This window comes from Salvelinus namaycush, chromosome 1 (genome assembly GCF_016432855.1).
Source record: "Salvelinus namaycush isolate Seneca chromosome 1, SaNama_1.0, whole genome shotgun sequence".
Taxonomy (NCBI): domain Eukaryota; kingdom Metazoa; phylum Chordata; class Actinopteri; order Salmoniformes; family Salmonidae; genus Salvelinus; species Salvelinus namaycush.
Window position 1 is genome coordinate 64,435,687 of NC_052307.1, and position 17,201 is coordinate 64,452,887.

Consider the following 17,201-nt stretch of genomic DNA (forward strand, 5'->3'; position numbering starts at 1 on the left):
GAGCCAGTAGTCAGTGTGTTTGAGAGCCGGGGAGCTACTCTGATTCGATCTCCATATCCTCTCCTCAGACACAGGCTTCCTCAGCCCTGGCCATGAATGCACCCAGCTGAGGCCAGTCAACTGACTCGGACATTTCTATGCCCAGGGAACCCCCGGCCATACCCCCCCACCTCCCTCCGCCTGCCCCGTTCCCTGCCAGCTGACTGTAGACTGTGCCCTCCCTGCCTGGGCCTCTACTGCTGCTGTTGATGATTCACTGGCATGCTCCACAGAGTACTAAATCCCAACATCAACCAGTAGCCTCTTTAATACAACATACATCTCCTCCACTTCTGCCCCTATGGGCCTCACAGTAGTTTTTAATACAGCGTCTGAATCAGCCCACATTAAATGGGGCACTTTGTGAGCAGCTCTTTTTCACAAGCCATTATTTTTTGTCTGGGCATGAAACAATAACTGTGCGTAATGAAGTGCAATGGTGAGGCTAGGAGACAGGCCTATCTGCCTGTTCCTGGACATTACACAAGATGTATGTTTGACCAGGGACCAAACCATTCATTATGAGCTCTCAGCCACTAGCTGGAGTAAAGACAAAGCCGTCTCCACAAACACAGAGCCGCAATTTATGGGCACTTGTGAAAGAAGAGCGGAGACGGCTCAGAGGCATATCTGGAACGATACGTGCACACAGCCTGCATAACGCAGTTAAAGGTCGTTATTGTACAGAAGAGGGATGGCTACAACCATGAGCATTCCTCCGAGGAAATCTAACACGACACAGTCGGAAAAACAGACGTTACATGAAATGAAAACGCTGTGCTTCATTACCGTTTGTCACCTGTGATTTGCAGAAGGGTTGAAGTGCTCACTGAGTCAGGGTGCTCAAAAGAGACAGGGAATGTTTTTACACTGAACTTGGAATCAACCATGGGTATCTGTAGGAGCAGATGAGCAAGGTGCAGAGCTGCAGACAGAGGGAGCAATCAGGGAACTCCATCTGGGGCACAATGGGGGAGAGGGCCCTGAGTGGGTGGGAGAGGGGGTAAAGGCCTCTCTGTGGCTTCTTACTGGTATTGATCATAGAGCTATGGGGTTGGAGTGAGTTCTGTGTTCCATCAGACCCACACACTAGGCTACCTCTAAAATATCTAAAGATGAGCAACTGTGTGTCTCTCAATGTGCTAATGCTTTGGGTCAGTCTGAATGGTCTCCTCTCTCAGGGTTTCATGTCAGTTGACCAGCAGGGTACAGTTTACAGTTTGTTAGCCTCCTCTCTACTAAAAAAGTATTTGGAGAAGGTCAAATTAGATTTGCCTGGTCATAGTGTAGTCTGACAATGAAATGCACACACTGTAGATGATACTTTTTCTTCCAGCAAAATGAACCAAACTCTAATGCATGCAATTCAATTATAATTGATCAGTCATGGACACCAAGCGCTATGGACTCACAGAGGCAGATTCTGTGGGGAGGAAACACAAGGCTATCCCATTAACAGAGTTCAACAACAGACACAATTACTAATTCTAAATTACATTTTCCTAGCCAATGCATCCTAAAAATGTAACATCTAACCAAAAGGTAACAACATTATTGCATACAATCATTATTACCCCTGGTACAAAACACACTAATGAGAAGTGAATACAACATTTGAGTTAGGCCTAATGAAAAATACTTGAAGAGAAGCAGCAAACTGAGAACTGTAATGAATATTCGCATGACTGACATCAAAAATATATTTCTTGACAATGAAGAATCATCCCTCTGTTTCCCAATCACATTTTGCTGTTTACATTCTTGGTAGCTAACTAACTAATCTGTCCCCCAATGAAGCACGACAGTGTACACTGTAATTAAACCATGGTGAGAAATATCCTTAGCCATAAATTAACGAGTCTGTGTCTTGGCCCATAATGACTAATATAGATTAAATTAAAACCAGTTGAATCTGCTAATCACATGCAGAATGTAGGACAATGTACCACAAACAGTCAGGAGTCTTTTAGTGCAAACTGACCTCTATACCGAACTCCCAAATGATCATATGAAAGTAAACAACTCCCATGGCATGACTAATGTGGATACATTTCAGGACTTCTGGCGTCTCTCAGAACTCAGCAGCTGGTGACTCCATTTCTCTTATAGTTAGAGTTGTTATTGACGCCTAACAGTCATTATATGATGCATTTAGCTAGAACACACTCAAAACGGGACACTAGTCATAGAACCAGTCAAAGAATTATAGAGCTTGTAAAATTGAGGGCTTGGCTATAGTGACATATTTTTTTTCTCTATAGCTTAGATGAGAATGCCTTTAGTAACAGGACACCCCTGGTTCTTCATCATAACAGCACCCAGCTATGGAGGGAGGCAGTGGGGTCAGCGTGCCACGCAAGGAGAAAGAACACAGCTCCTGTTTCCCTGACATTAGCAGAGCTTGGTCCACAGGGATTCTTCAGTCCTCCTGGTCAGTCTATACTGGACCATACCACCTGACCTCACATGGGTATTAGCGATGCGCGGGTGAGCTGTTTGTTCATCCGCACCCGCTCACAATTGGTAATAATTCATCCGCAAGCGCTGATGAAAATCTGAGGCCCTCACCCGACCCTAACCCACAAATACAGAAAATGCGTTGTACAGACTGAGATGGAAACATTTTTAGATAGCCTAACAAAATGTCAGAAATTATAAGCAGAAACGTAGGCCTATGTTAGTCTATAATTAGATACAGGCAGCTTCTCTTCTGTAATTACTTCTTGTCCTAGAAGACTAAATAAACCTTTGCTTACCAGAATGTTAGAAATCAATAGTGTTAATGTTTCAATCTATACTGAACAAAAATATGTAAAGTGTTGGTCCCATGTTTCATGAGCTGAAATAAAAGATCCCAGAAATGTTCCATACGAACGAAAAGCTTATTTCCCTCAAATTAGTTTACATTCCTGTTAGTGATAATTTATCCTTTGCCAAGATAATCCATCCACCTGACAGGTATGGCATATCAAGAAGCTGAATAACAGCATGATAATTACACAGGTGAACCTTGTGCTGGGTACAATAAAAGGCCACTCTAAAATGTACAGTTTTGTCACACAACACTATGCTACAGCATGCAATTGGCATGCTGACTGCAGCAATGTCCACCAGAGCTGTTGCCAGAGAATGTAATGTTAATTGTCTCTACCATAAGCCACTTTCAACATTGTTTTACAGAATTTGGCAGTACGTCCAACCAGCCTCACAACCACAGACCACGTGTAACCACGCCTGCCCAGGACCTCCACATCCGGCTTCTCACCTGCGGGATCGTCTGAGACCAGCCACCCGGACAGCTGATGAAACTGAGGAGTATTTCTGTCTGTAATAAAGCCCTTTGTGGGGAAAAACTCATTCTGATTGGTTGGGCCTGGCTCCCATGTGGGCCTGCCCTCCCAGGCCCACCCATGGCTGCGCCCCTGCCTAGTCATGTGAAATCCATAGATTAGGGCCGAATGAACTTATTTCAATTGACTGATTCCCTTATATGAACTGTACCTCAGGAAAATGGTTGAAATTGTTGCATGTTGCGTTTATATTTTTGTTCAGTATAGTTGACATTGTTAAAATTGTTTTCTTTCCTCTTTCATCTCTGCTTCTCTCACACAGCAAATACGTTCTGGGACCAAGGAGAAAATTGAATGACTTAAAAAAACATGAAAGATTTTACGTGCAAAAATGTCCAAATGACATCAGTTTCACCGGTTAGGAAATTAAAACCTGTTAAAACAGCTCAACATGTTTTTGATAAGATCTCAGTCCGGCTTGGATGCATATTTTATGTGGTTTAAATAATAATAATAAAGATAAAGTGATGGCTTACACTTTCATGATGCTGATATAGATAGCACCGCCACCTTTATAGACTGTTCCTAACCGCACATTCATTCTCTCAAGATGCTGAAAGAAATAATAATTCTTAATTCTGCAGGAGTTAATATTATATTAGGCGATTGTGAGAGGTTATAGACCTACAGTCAATCAACATTTCAGTTAGGCTACCATTTAATTTAACCCATCTGAACAGTAGTTCCCTTGTTGTGCCATTTTGAATTCCCCGTCTTGAGACTGTGGAATCATCACACACGACATAGCAGTTCTAGCTATCATCCTTTTTTACCACTTCTCTACATTTTCCCCAAACATCAACTCTCCAGTTCGCAGATTTTCTATTATTGAATTAAACTCCGACATTGTCCTTTTTGCCTCATTGGATCGATTTGAACTTTTCTGCCCAAGTTCCCAAATGCATTTGGCAATTGCCGTGTATTTAGGTCGCTACAGTTAGTGTGTAGCCTAAGCTTTAGGGCCTAATGCCAGACAGAAAAAATGAAATGAAAACCTCAATGTAGTCTATAGATATGAATTGCACATTTATGGATTTGTTATGCATTGTTTTCTCTTTACTCACCTCGCCCGCCCTTCATCCATACAATATTTTATGACCCTAAACCCACCCACCACATCTGTGGGGACTCCAGGCATATAACTAATGGGTATACAAGTACATATGCACTCTTCTGAGTGCAGGTCTAGCAGCTAGGTGACGACCAGAATGCGTATAATGATCCAGGTACAGTATTGAATTTATTACAGAATCTTCCATTGTATTCACTGGCTAAAAATCAAGTGGAGGTTTTGTTATTTTAGAAGGAAAACTCCGGTAATATTGGCATATTGGTGATTTCACAGCAGCTATGCAATTACTGTGTGCCATTGCTTAAATCATAAGAAATCTATATTATATAGCAATTTATCCTAAAGCTAGGAGAGGCAGCAAATCCACAGTCTACTGAAGGGAGTTGAGGAAATGAGTATAATAAGACTGAAGGGCCAGGCAAGCAGTGAGGCAGGTCCTGTGATTATTCACACAGTAATGCCTTCTCAGGCAGTGGGACATAATTACAGCCCTCCAGTACTCTGTTATTAAGGTCACATTGCACTTCCCAGGCTAGTTTCTACTACAGCTCAATGCTCCACTGCACTGGTGTACTACAGTTACAGCCAGACTAGCAATTTGTGACATGGACCTTCCAGGCAGGTTCAAAACCAAAGAAAAATACAGTATTTCCCATTGCCTTTGAGCACTGTCAAGGTGGCTTGAATTTCTATCAGGCTTAAAAAAACAGGTCACAACTGTCCGTAAACTTAGAGAAATACTAGAGACCGGGAATAAACTGTACACTTCACCCTCCAGGAGGGCAACTAAAGAACAGGTCACTGATTTAAATGACACTTGGGTCTTTGGTTTCGTAAACAGATTCTCACTTATACTCACCAAGATATTCCATCAACTGTTCAGCAGTTATGATCTCCATCATTGGTGGCATCTTCACCTGTAATGGAACCACATATATTATTTAACAAACCAAACAATATGACTAAAGTTAGTCATGCCAATAGAACCTGGCTGACAGGAATCTCCCTCCCCCATGATTATGGTTCACAGTAAATCCACCCACACCTGGGAAGTGGAAAACTGTGTTTAAAGTCACCAGAAGCGCACTGTTAGCGGTTGCACAACTGTCAGCACACACACAGGCGTTTGAAGCAAAGAATTCTGTTTACAGTCACTTTCATGTCACCCATTTTCACAGTAGGTAGTGAAGTTTTAGGGAAGGTTTCAGACAGAGCTGCAGTTTAAGTTGTGAAGCCACATACTGAATCAAAATCTCCACTGCCTGCCAACCAACTGTCACTGACATTAAATAAACATTATCTTTATGATGTAAATTAAACCAGAGGCTTAAAAAATGACTAAATTGGAAGCTCTCAGAGACTACTTATAAGAGAGGGACTGAGCTGCCAAGGCAGCAGCATGGGGAAAATATATACAACTGGGTCTATGGTATAATTGGTCAATGTGACCTGTCAACAAACTCCATCATAAAATTACAATAATTGAGTATTAAGAGAAAATAAAGATGAATGCATACGAGTGGTATAATTTGAACTTTAACTTAAATTCTCCCCAAATGAAGGAATGTTATTTATGAATCTTCAACTTTTCATGGTATTCTATATTCTGGCAGGTGACAATAGCTTATTTTACTACTGATCATTCCATTTTTATTTTAAACTGATAATACAACAGATAGTGTAGTTATGATGACCAGTTTCAAATGTACTTCTCTATTAGTATTGACAAATAATATATGTGGAAATGTTCCAAATGGCATCCTGCACACCACATGTAAACTTGTCTCAGAGGTCTGGTTATGATGTCAGTCATTTACCTTCCATGCCAGCAATAGGACATTCATAATTGCCAGCAATGGGCATGGACCGTTCTCGTTCTGGGTAATGATAGGTGTGTTTTCCTCCTTCCACTTGATCCACTTGATATGGTATATGGACTGGCCAGCGCCCCGGTCCTTGGTGCAGGGGATCTTAGTTCCATCAGCCCCATACTCGCTCTGTAGTGTTATTGCCAGCCCCCTGTCCTCCAACCCTTCACTGTTGAGATCGAAACTGGGACAGGAGTTGAGGTTCGAGAAGGACTCAAGTGAGTCGGCGCTCCTAGATTCTGCCGCGATGCACGGGTCACTCCCACTCTGCAAACCCTCGCATATGGTTTTGTCAATCTTAACTCCACATTTGACGTTTCCCGTATTTGTTTTGTCCGAAAATAGGTGTGTCGGTTTTGCCAGTTTCACTGGTTCAACTGACTCACACCCCAACACCTCAGCTTCACCATCTGTAATCCTTGCCCCCATTGAGGAAGGCTCGCCATCCGTTTTATTGTTTACTAACTTTGAGGTGGCACCCTCGCTATTTCCTGTAGCCAGCTGCGTGCCATATCCCATCCCGTTACTCAAATGATCTCCAGATCCAGAGGACAATGTCTCCGACCAACCACTCGATTGAATGTTCTTCTCTTGCACCGGGAGAGACTCGATCATTTCTGCCATATCTAATTTCTCAACACTGGAGATAGCATTACTAGCAGTGCTAGGGGCACTACTGGAGCTAGTAGTACAACTAACCAAAGTACTGAGAGAACGCTCACTATTCTTGCACGTATCGGTCGCTCCCTTCATTCTGCCAACTGTTTTAATATCGCCCATTTCTCCTGCAATAGTAGCACATAGAGTACTTCCTCCAACATCTCGATGCAGGTTTGCATTTTTCTCCATTTCGATTTACACACTGTCGACAGCTTTTAGCTAGCTTAATTCCAGCTCCAGCCCCACAGACGCCATGACATCTCTGCCAGTGACGTCACTGTAGAAGAGCCCACAGAGTTCTGGAAGAATGCCTCTTCAGGCCAAGGAGAGGCAGTAGAGAATAACTGGAGATGCGAGTGCTGATTTTCATAATTTGGGTGTGCTGTGTACATTTTTAATCAGTTTGCAACAAATTACACATGCTTTCTCGGCATGGTTTCCTGTCATTTTTACATTAATATTAATTGGCCCCCACGATTAAATCGGGGAGGGGACTGTGGATCTGTCTCCATCCTTTCGTTTATATGTTCATTCATACCTTAATCACATGTGATTTTTCAGAAAGCACTGGGCCGATTTGGATGAAACTTGGGTGAATAATGAGTATTGCCATAGAGAGCAGGCATTTACAAAATTACTCTGATTGGCCAGATGGTGGCTATAATAAGAGATTGAAAATGCACATTTTGAAGGTCACGCTCCTCACCCTGTTTGACCTAAAGTCATGAAATTCGGTACATAGGCCCCTCTCCTCACAAGGAACACATTTGCATCAGGAACCCATAAGGACCGCCACGATGGATTTTTCGCAATTTAGAATTTTGTGAAAAACACTTAAATGCTACTCTGCTGGCACCGAATGGCCGATCTGCACAAAACTTTACATATGGCATTTATGGACAAAGGTCTCTTAATGCAATATTTTCCAGACTAGTACCGAAAACAACATGGCCACTATTGACCAATAAACTTTCACCTATGCATGGTCTGGCACATAAATGCATATACATCAGTCAAGGATATTCATATTGTAACACAATTTGTTGCACATGCTGCAAACACTGTCAAGACTCAACATATGCAAGAACATAGTGATGGGTCGTTCGCGAACGAGTCGGCTCTAAGAGCCGGCTCTTGTAGGTGAACGTTGGGAGCACGCTCGCACATCAGAAGAGCCGAATCTATTTATAAAAATATACAAAAAATTAAGTTATAAATAATCAAAAGATTTAAATTAATAGAATTAACTAATTCAAAGAATGAAAAAATAAATCAAATAATAAAGGCCTGAATTCTCAAGAGCACACACATTCGTTCTTAGTGTGTGACTGTGTGTGAGTTTGCTCGGCCCTCCCTCGCGCATCTTTGGTTCATTGGTTGACACTGCGTGTCTGATTGACAGGAACAACAGGTGAGGCTGTTAGTCTGAGCAGACAGAACGAATGTGAGTAAGGACAGCTGTGAAAACAACAGCTGGAAAATGAGTCGGAAGCACAGTAGCATTTGGATGCATTTTAATAATGTAGACAATGTTAGAGCACAGTGTAGAATTTGCCAAAACAAAATCTCATATAAAGATGGTTCTACGCACAACCTACACCGGCATATGCGAACTGTGCACCCAACTGTGAAGCTAGCTGTAGCGCAGCTTCAAGAAACTAGCGGGCCTGCTAGTGATAGTGGTGGAGCCAGCACCTCCACACGTGGAGATGTATCCACTCAGTCAAGTAGGCCTACTCCACGACACACAGCAACGCAGTCTTCTCTATGGACCAGTTTATGCCAATGTCTATGTCTAGCAAAACAAGGCCAAATTTATATTGCATTGGCTAAAATGATTGCCACCGATTTCCAGCCATTTTCGATTGTGGAGGACAGAGGTTTTAGAAATTATAGCAATACTCTAAATCCAATGTATGCAATTCCAAGCTGGAAAACCCTTTCAAAATCACTTATTCCACAACTTTACGAGAGCACACAGGCGTCAGTGCGGGAAAGAGTCCAAAAAGCTACTGCAGTTTGCCTTACCACTGACTGCTGGGCATCAAGGGTAACCACTTCTTACATGTCGGTTACATGTCACTTACTTGAAGATTTTTCGAAGTCTAGCTGTCTTCTGAACTGCTTTGAGTTCAGCGACAGACACACCTCAGAACTGTTGAGAGGAACTGAGGAACTGTTGAGAGTGGCCAGAGAATGGCAAGTATATGGAAAAGTGGTATGTTGTGTTAGCGACAATGCAGCTAACATAACCAAAGCCATGAAAATGTTTAAATGGATCCATCATCCATGTCTTGCCCACTCAATCAACCTGATTGTAAGAGATGCTCTGAAGGTGACGGACAAAGTGTGGACAAAGTGAAAGCATCTGTGGAATACTTCCACAGGAGCACAGTAGGTACTGAAAAACTAAAGTTTACACAAAGCCAGATGGGATTGCCTGAGCTGAGGCCTAAACAAGACTGCGCTACAAGGTGGAATTCAACATTTTATATGTTGAAGCGGTTTCTTGAGTCAAAGGATGCCATCATCGCTACCCTGGCCATTGTCAAGGTAGAGATGTGCACCTGTTGATGCTCTGACCCAAGAGGAATGGGAGGTGGTGGAGGCAGTGTGTAGAGTCCTGGAACCCTTTGAGCAGGTCACTGTGGACATCAGTGAAGAGAGGTACAGTAAACAGTTATTACTACATCATTATTTAATCCAGTATTATATATGTATATGAGCAGTAGATGAGAATGTAGTATCAGTAGACAAAACATGAACCTGAACTAATAAGTTACTGTTCTCTCTTTTCAGCTATGTGACAGCCTCAAAAGTGATACTCCTGTTTAAGGGTCTGCAGCGAATCACAGCCAGCCACCAGAGAGAAACAAATGTAACCACAGGACATGTGACAGTGTTGATGGACACCCTATGTTCATCAATGGACAGAAAGTTCCACAGAATGGAATATAATCACGTGATATCAGAAACCGCTGCACTTGACCCCAGGTTTAAGAAGTTAGCTTTCAGTGATGCCAGAGCGATTGATGAGACTCTTCAAAGAATAACCTCAGCAGCAGGGAGGGACAGCCCCAGCAGTCAGCTGGCTCAGGCACCAGGGCAACAGGAAGAAGAGGGAACAGATGGAGCAGAAGCACCAGCAGTAGTGCCACAAACGTCTGCTGTTTGGATGCTGTTTGACGAGAGAGCAACTGGGGATGCAGCACGAAGGAATCCCTCAGCAGATGCAATTTTATTTATTTTTATTTCACCTTTATTTAACCAGGTTGGCCAGTTGAGAATAAGTTCTCATTTACAACTGCGACCTGGCCAAGATAAAGCAAAGCAGTGCGACAAAAACAACAACACAGAGTTACACATAAACAAACGTACAGTCAATAACACAATAGAAAAATATTTTTACAGTGTGTGCAAATGTAGAAGAGTAGGGAGGTAAGGCAATAAATAGGCCATAGAGGCGAAATAATTACAATTTAGCATTAACACTGGAGTGATAGATGTGCAGATGATGATGTGCAAGTAGAGATACTGGGGTGCAAAAGAGCAAGAGGATAAGTAACAATATGGGGATGAGGTAGTTGGGTGTGCTATTTACAGATTGGCTGTGTACAGGTACAGTAAGCTGCTCTGACAGCTGATGCTTCAAGTTAGAGAAGGAGATATAAGACTCCAGCTTCAGTGATTTTTGAAATTCGTTCCAATCATTGGCAGCAGAGAACTGGAAGGAAAGGCGGCCAAAGGAATGCCATAATGGAGGTCCAATCCTATTTGGATCCTCTGAGCTGGTGGAAGAACAAGGCCTCTGTCTACCCACGGCTTACTAAAGTCATGACAGGGAGACTGCATAGCGGCCACATCCGTCCCCTCCTTTCTGAATGCAAATCTCTCATAAAAGCAAAATATGGTCAGCATTGCTGTGTGCTGCTGGTTATAACATGGCAATAAAGAAGAGAGAGAAAAGAGGGACCAGTTTAATGTTTTAAGTGGGATGCTGCAGTTTTGCACATTGTTATTTGTTTTTCTTTGATATGGTGCAATATTCTATTATTATGTTGTTCAGATTGTATTCATTTTGAATTGTTACATTTATATGCACGTTGTTTATATACATTAAAAAAGTTACACTTTAAATGCACATGTGTAATAGCATCCTTCTTTTTTACATTCATTTCAATTTGTGGGATGCTGCAGTTTTGCAAATTGTTATTTATTTTCTTTGATATGGTGCAATATTCTATTATGCTGTTCAGTTTGTATTTGTTTTGAATGGTTAGATTTATATGCACTTTGTTTATATACATTGAAAAGTTATATTTTAAATGCAAATGTTTAATAGCATTATTTTTCATAACAAACCAATGCATTTTTAAATACATTGTGGTTAAGGTAGAGTATGATTTAATTTAATAATTTAATTAGAATTGTTTTAACACCAATCATAGTCAATCTATCGCAAACTGTTTGACTTGAAAAAATACAAAACATATATTTTTTAAAGAGCCGTTTGGGAGCCAAAAGAGCCGGCTCTTTTTGGTGAGCTGAGCCGAACGAGCCGGCTCACTGAAAGAGCCGGGAATGCCCATCACTACAAGAACATTCATATCGACTAAACAGTGGTGCTAGTGTTTATCTCTTGATCTGTTTGACCCAGAGCGTTGAAATGTGGCACACATGCTCAGGGATGTGAGTCTAGCTAACCCACATGATATCTCAGACACCACTTGTCCGATTTTGACGAAACTTGGGTGAATGATGCGTCTTGCCATAGAGATCCAGCACTTAGAAAATTATACTGATTGGCCCAAGGGGGGCGCTATAGTAATCAACTGTACGTACGTTAGTCACACGCAACATCTCAGACACCACTTTGTATGAAACTTGGGCGAATGATGCGTCTTGCCATGTAGATCCGTCATTTACAATATTACATTGATTGGCCCAAGGGGGGTGCTGCATTATTCGTGGGGGATTACATGTTTACTGTACCTCATACCTCTGCATATTAATCTGGTACGGGTACTCCCTGTATATAACTCCATTCTTGTGTATTTTATTGTCCCCCACGATGAAATTGGGGAAGGGACTGTGGATCTGTCTCCATCTGTAAATTCCTATGCTCGTCAAACCCTATATCTCAGACAGCACTGGCCCGATTTTGACAAAACTTGGATTAACGATGCGTCTTGCCTTAGAGATCTGGCATTTACAAAATTATACCGATTGGCCCAATGCAGGAGTTTATAGTAATTAACTGAATTGAGTTAGTCACACACAATATCTCAATTGGCGCTGCATCATTCATGCGAATGACATATTTACTGTTGCCTTGTTAATTTATTTTCATTTTTATATGGATAGAATCCTAATGGCTGAAGTAATATTATCTTCACAAAATGTGTGTGTGTGTGCGTGCGTGTGTGCGTGCGTGCGTGCACAGGGAAGGAAGAGGTGCGTGGGTCTTCATCACCTTGTATCTGGTAGCAGCAGCAGACTGACAAGTTGTTATGAGGTTTCCAGTTCAGTCAGTGTAGTGGCTTTTTTTAGCCACACAGTGGCAGAAGCTACACAGTGAAAAGATCAACGCTGTATGTCTGATGTACAGTATGTCTTATGGGAAATAAGAGATACAATTTTTTTTGCAGTCAATAGTTGGTGTTACAAAGAGTGCGTTTTCGCTAACCCTAACCCTTTCCTAACCTTAACCTTAACCTAATTATTCTAACCTGCTACGTTAATTCTCCTAACCTGCTGTGTAAGTTATCCTAACCTGTTACAAAACAGTCACCTCTGGTTGTAGCTGTATGGAAGTGGCTTGTTTTTAGGGAATCTCAACAAAGACGATCAGTGCAGAGACAAATGCAGAGAACAAGCAAGTGCAGGGCAGGTGTAGGTAGCCAGGACATGTTATGCAGGCACATTCAACAAAGTCACAATGAATTCAACACAAATAGCTGTCTCTGAGCAGTGCAAATGCATGTGGGGCCACACACCACTATATCGATTTTTCATTGAATGTTTGAAAATGTTTCCCCCCAATACATTGACATTTCACGGTGGAATCTACTGTAGTGATGTACTGTATTCAATACTGAAATCGTATTCCATTAAGTCAGGGTACAGGGATATTTTTTAAAACTCTGTCCAAGACAAATGCATTATTGTCAATACATGATATTGTATTATACAAAGCCATGAGTACATGGAATTCCCTTCCATCTTATATAGCGCAAGTGAACAGCAAACCTGGTTTCAAAAACAAATAAAGCTACACATCACAGCACAACGCCTCTCCCCATGTGACCTACTTGTTGCTTGAATGTACTAACATGTATGTGCAACTGATAGATGTCAAGTATTTTGTCTGTAATGTCTTTTTCGTTATATGTCGGACCCCAGTAAGACTAGCTGTCGCCATTGGCGTTGTCTAATGGGATCCTAATAAAGAAAAAATATGAATTTGTAGGCTAACTTGATATTGAAAAGTGGCTTGGCTTGTCGCTGTTGAATTTATTGCACTTGAATTGTTGTTTTCAACAAATCTAAACGGCCCTATCAAATAAAAGCAAACAGGTTTTGTTGCGCTAGTGAGGTAGGAGGGACTAGTACTTGCCTGCGCCTGACGTAAGGCGGTTGGAGACAAGCGGTGAAAGGCGGTTGTGAAGGTACTGCCATAAACAGCGCGCAGACTGCGCCTTTAAGAAGTGCAAATCGAAAGAGTAAAGCATTCGCGGTGTCAATGTACTAACAATGAATTTAATCGATATGGTCTTGATACAATTCTTGCTGTTTAATGGCATATGGACCATTAAAGGTAAGTTTGGGCATTCTGATTTATACAGCAAGAAAAGTGTTTCATCGCTAGCTAGCTCGCTAATCGGATTGAGGAAATGGTAGCAAGCGAGCTAGGCTAGCAGCGTTAACGTTACCTAGCTGGGAGGGGTCCAGCTCCTGTTTTTTTTTTTTTTTTTTTTACATTTATGGTTCCGCTAGGACTTTATCGATAGCCTACGAGAGGTCCACCGAAGTGAAATAAGAATGTAACTGTGGAGGATATTTTTCTTAAGACATTGTCAACTATCTAGAATGTAATGTTTACTAAAAGTTATATAGTATCAACATACTAGTCCTCATCACTGCAGTTTCAGTCACGCACTGTTAGTTCTGAGAGTCTAGTACAGTGGTTCCCAAACGTGAAATGGGTTCCCCTGAGAAAGTGATCTTAACTTTTTTTTTGTCTTCAACTGGGTTTAGAATACAACTTGTTAGTGTCGACTAAGACCTCTTACGCTATTAGAATGTGCGTTCATAGTTCTGGACATCCGGCAGGACCTAAAATTGAGTAAATATGAACACACAGCATTAACTAACGTTGGGGGGTATACTTTTTCCAAATGGGGTCCTCTGTATATTCTAGTGTCAATTTAGGGTCTTGTGCAGTAAACGTTTGGGAACCCCTGGTCAAGTAGCAAGTTGATTTGTATAGATGTTTGCTGGCAAAGTGATTACATGCTAATGTACAGAATTTTCTAGCTATTTCGACAGAAAGGAAAAGGTGACATTGTGACACTGTAAATTACAATTGTCATTCTCATGATATGCCCACTCACTGACTTTTCTTTTTGTACTTTATATGTACACAGCCTAGCTAGATCTCTATGGCTCTGATGCAAACATTACTTGATTTATATGGTAGGCTACATGTAGTTAGTGATCTGTATTTTCATCATTCTAATTTGATTTAATTCAGCACTCAGACCTTCTGAAAACATGACACATATAGACAGGATGTCCCCTGTGATGTAGTAGCGTGCATTAGAATAGACTTTTACTGACCCATGTAGGCTATTTCATAAACATGGCATCAAATGTTTGACTTCATCATTATTCTTCGCCCTGTTAAGGTCCCACTCCATCTGGGTCTGACTACTGTGGAGTTGACTATACGCCTCATCTGTCTGACATCGAATGCATTTTTCATTTCCCTCTCCTGTTTGCCATGGGATAAAAGACATATGCCGTGTCTGTTTTTTACCTGCTCTGACGGTCTGTTTTTTTAGTGTGTGTGAACACAAAGTGAGTAATTGATCTGCCTGAAGCTGCTGTGGGCCTTGTGTTTCCCTGAGCCCCCTGAACATTGAGCTCCCCTGCAATTCCTAACTGGTGTCCTGTTTGTTCAATGATGGAAACAGAAACATTCCACTGCAGATGAAGTGTTGTTTCAGAGACGGCTAGGTCTGATTAAATTAACAGGACTTGGATTTTATTTGCTCCTCATAAATTGTTATTGTGTTGTCAAATCCCCATATTGAAATTACTAGTGCATAATTTATCATCCTAATTAATTATTTTGTTTGTTGATTCCACTTGAGAACTCTCATTAGCTCATAAAGTAGAATGAACCATATTTCATGGCTCTCCTCGGTGAGCTAATATTCCCACTCATTTGCATTAATTATGGGGGTTTGTTGACTCAGTTATGTTATTCATGATGGCCAAGTTTGAGCCTTTCATTTTCCTATTTGTCTTTTAGTACAGTAATGACTCCAATCCATACAAGGGACTGGGACATATGCTCAAATTCTAATACTGTAAAAGTACATCGTTCCTCCCTGTCTGAAACTGTCCTTATGGTGATGACTCTTCTCATGTGGTTTGATTGGTTCACCCAATGTTATGTTGGGTCAGATAGTCATTTTGCTGTCAGACTAATGGCAGAACTAAACAGAGCAGCAGCAGAGCTCTGTGTGAGGCACACGTTCCCTGGTATGTCCTTAAAAGCGTGTTTGCTGCCAACTGAGTGTGTGAATGGAGAGGATGCCGCCCAGAGTCCATGATGGTTCACCATGATGTTTGCTTTCTGTGGAAAAGAGGATATGAGCCAGACCCAGCACTGCCTTCTGTGACTGGAAATCAAATGTTTACTGAGGAAACAGTTCTCTTAGAGGACCACGACAATGTTCTTTCATAAACTAAGAAGATAAGTCCGCCAATGTCCACTCAACACAATTTTAAAAGCACAGATTTGTATTCAAAGGGAGAGTTTGAGGGCCTCCCGGGTGGCGCAGTGGTCTAAGTGTTAGCTGTGCCACCAGAGACTCTGGGTTCGAGCCCAGGCTCTGTCGCAGCCGGCCGCGACCAGGAGGCCCATGGGGCGGCGCACAATTGGCCCAGCGTCGTCCGGGTTAGGGAGGTTTTGGCCGGCAGGGATATCCTTGTCTCATCGCGCACTAGCGACTCTTGTGGCGGGCCGGGCGCAGTGCACGCTGACCAGGTCGCTAGGTGTACGGTGTTTCCTCCGACACATTGGTGCGGCTGGCTTCCGGGTTGGATGCTAGCTGTGTTAAGAAGCAGTGCGGCTTGGTTGGGTTGTGTTTCGGAGGACGCATGGCTCTCGACCTTTGCCTCTCCCGAGTCCGTACGGGAGTTGTAGCGATGAGACAAGACAGTAACTACTAACAATTGGATACCACGAAATTGGGGAGTAAAAGGGGGTAAAAAAAGAAAATGGAGAGTTTGGGATTAAATTGGTCACCACTATAGCAATTAATGTCCTCTAGGCTTAGGCTATATGCTCAGAGCCTCAGATCATTGTACACTGAGTGTACAAAACTTTAGGAACACCCTCCTAATATTGAGTTTGACTCTATAAGGTGTCGAAAGCATTCCACAGGGATGCTTCCCACAGTTGTCAAGTTGGCTGGAAGGCCTTTGGGTGGTGGACCATTCTTGATACACACGGGAAACAGTGAAAAACCCTTGACACATTCAAACCGGTGTGCCTGCACCTACTGCCATACCCCGGTCAAAGGCACTTAAATCCCTCTGAATGGTACACATACACAATCCTCCTCCCCTTCATCTACACTGAATGAAGTGGATTTAACAAGTGACATCAATAAGGGATCATAGCGTTCACCTAGGTTCACCTGGTCATTCTATGTCATGTAAAGAGCAGGTGTTCCTAATGTTTTGTACATTTTACTGGAAAGGCAAATTATGTTATCAGTATTTGGGTTTCAAAATCTATAATTCAATGCCAGATGCCACACGCAAATGAATAATGAATGTGAGATGTTGTCATAAAACCATAGACTTGATTCATGGGTGGATATTAATGATTTGTTAGGGTTTGTGGTAACAGATTCTTCCCTTTTGACTCAAATATGTTTCCAGGGTTGGAAATTAATTATTCATAGAGGGAAAGCA

General features: G+C 42.0%; 2 protein-coding genes across 3 annotated transcripts in view; one reads left to right on the forward strand and one right to left on the reverse strand.

Annotated features, from left to right (window-relative positions):
* LOC120047236 (ubiquitin carboxyl-terminal hydrolase MINDY-2-like) overlaps positions 1-7,259 on the reverse strand; it is a 29,973-nt gene extending 22,714 nt beyond the window's left edge. For both annotated transcript variants that reach the window (XM_038992775.1, XM_038992768.1), the window contains exons 1-2: positions 6,279-7,259; positions 5,321-5,378 (exon numbers count right to left, since the gene is read on the reverse strand). In XM_038992775.1, coding sequence (XP_038848703.1) covers positions 5,321-5,378; positions 6,279-7,178 — 958 coding nt within the window. In that variant the 5' untranslated portion in view covers positions 7,179-7,259. The remainder of the gene's footprint in view (positions 1-5,320; positions 5,379-6,278) is intronic.
* Positions 7,260-13,640: 6,381 nt separating this feature from the next.
* The window catches only part of LOC120047253 (disintegrin and metalloproteinase domain-containing protein 10-like), a 92,065-nt gene continuing 88,504 nt past the window's right edge, over positions 13,641-17,201 (forward strand). The window contains exon 1 of the mRNA XM_038992785.1: positions 13,641-13,806. Within this exon, the coding sequence (XP_038848713.1) occupies positions 13,743-13,806 (64 nt within the window). The 5' untranslated portion in view covers positions 13,641-13,742. The remainder of the gene's footprint in view (positions 13,807-17,201) is intronic.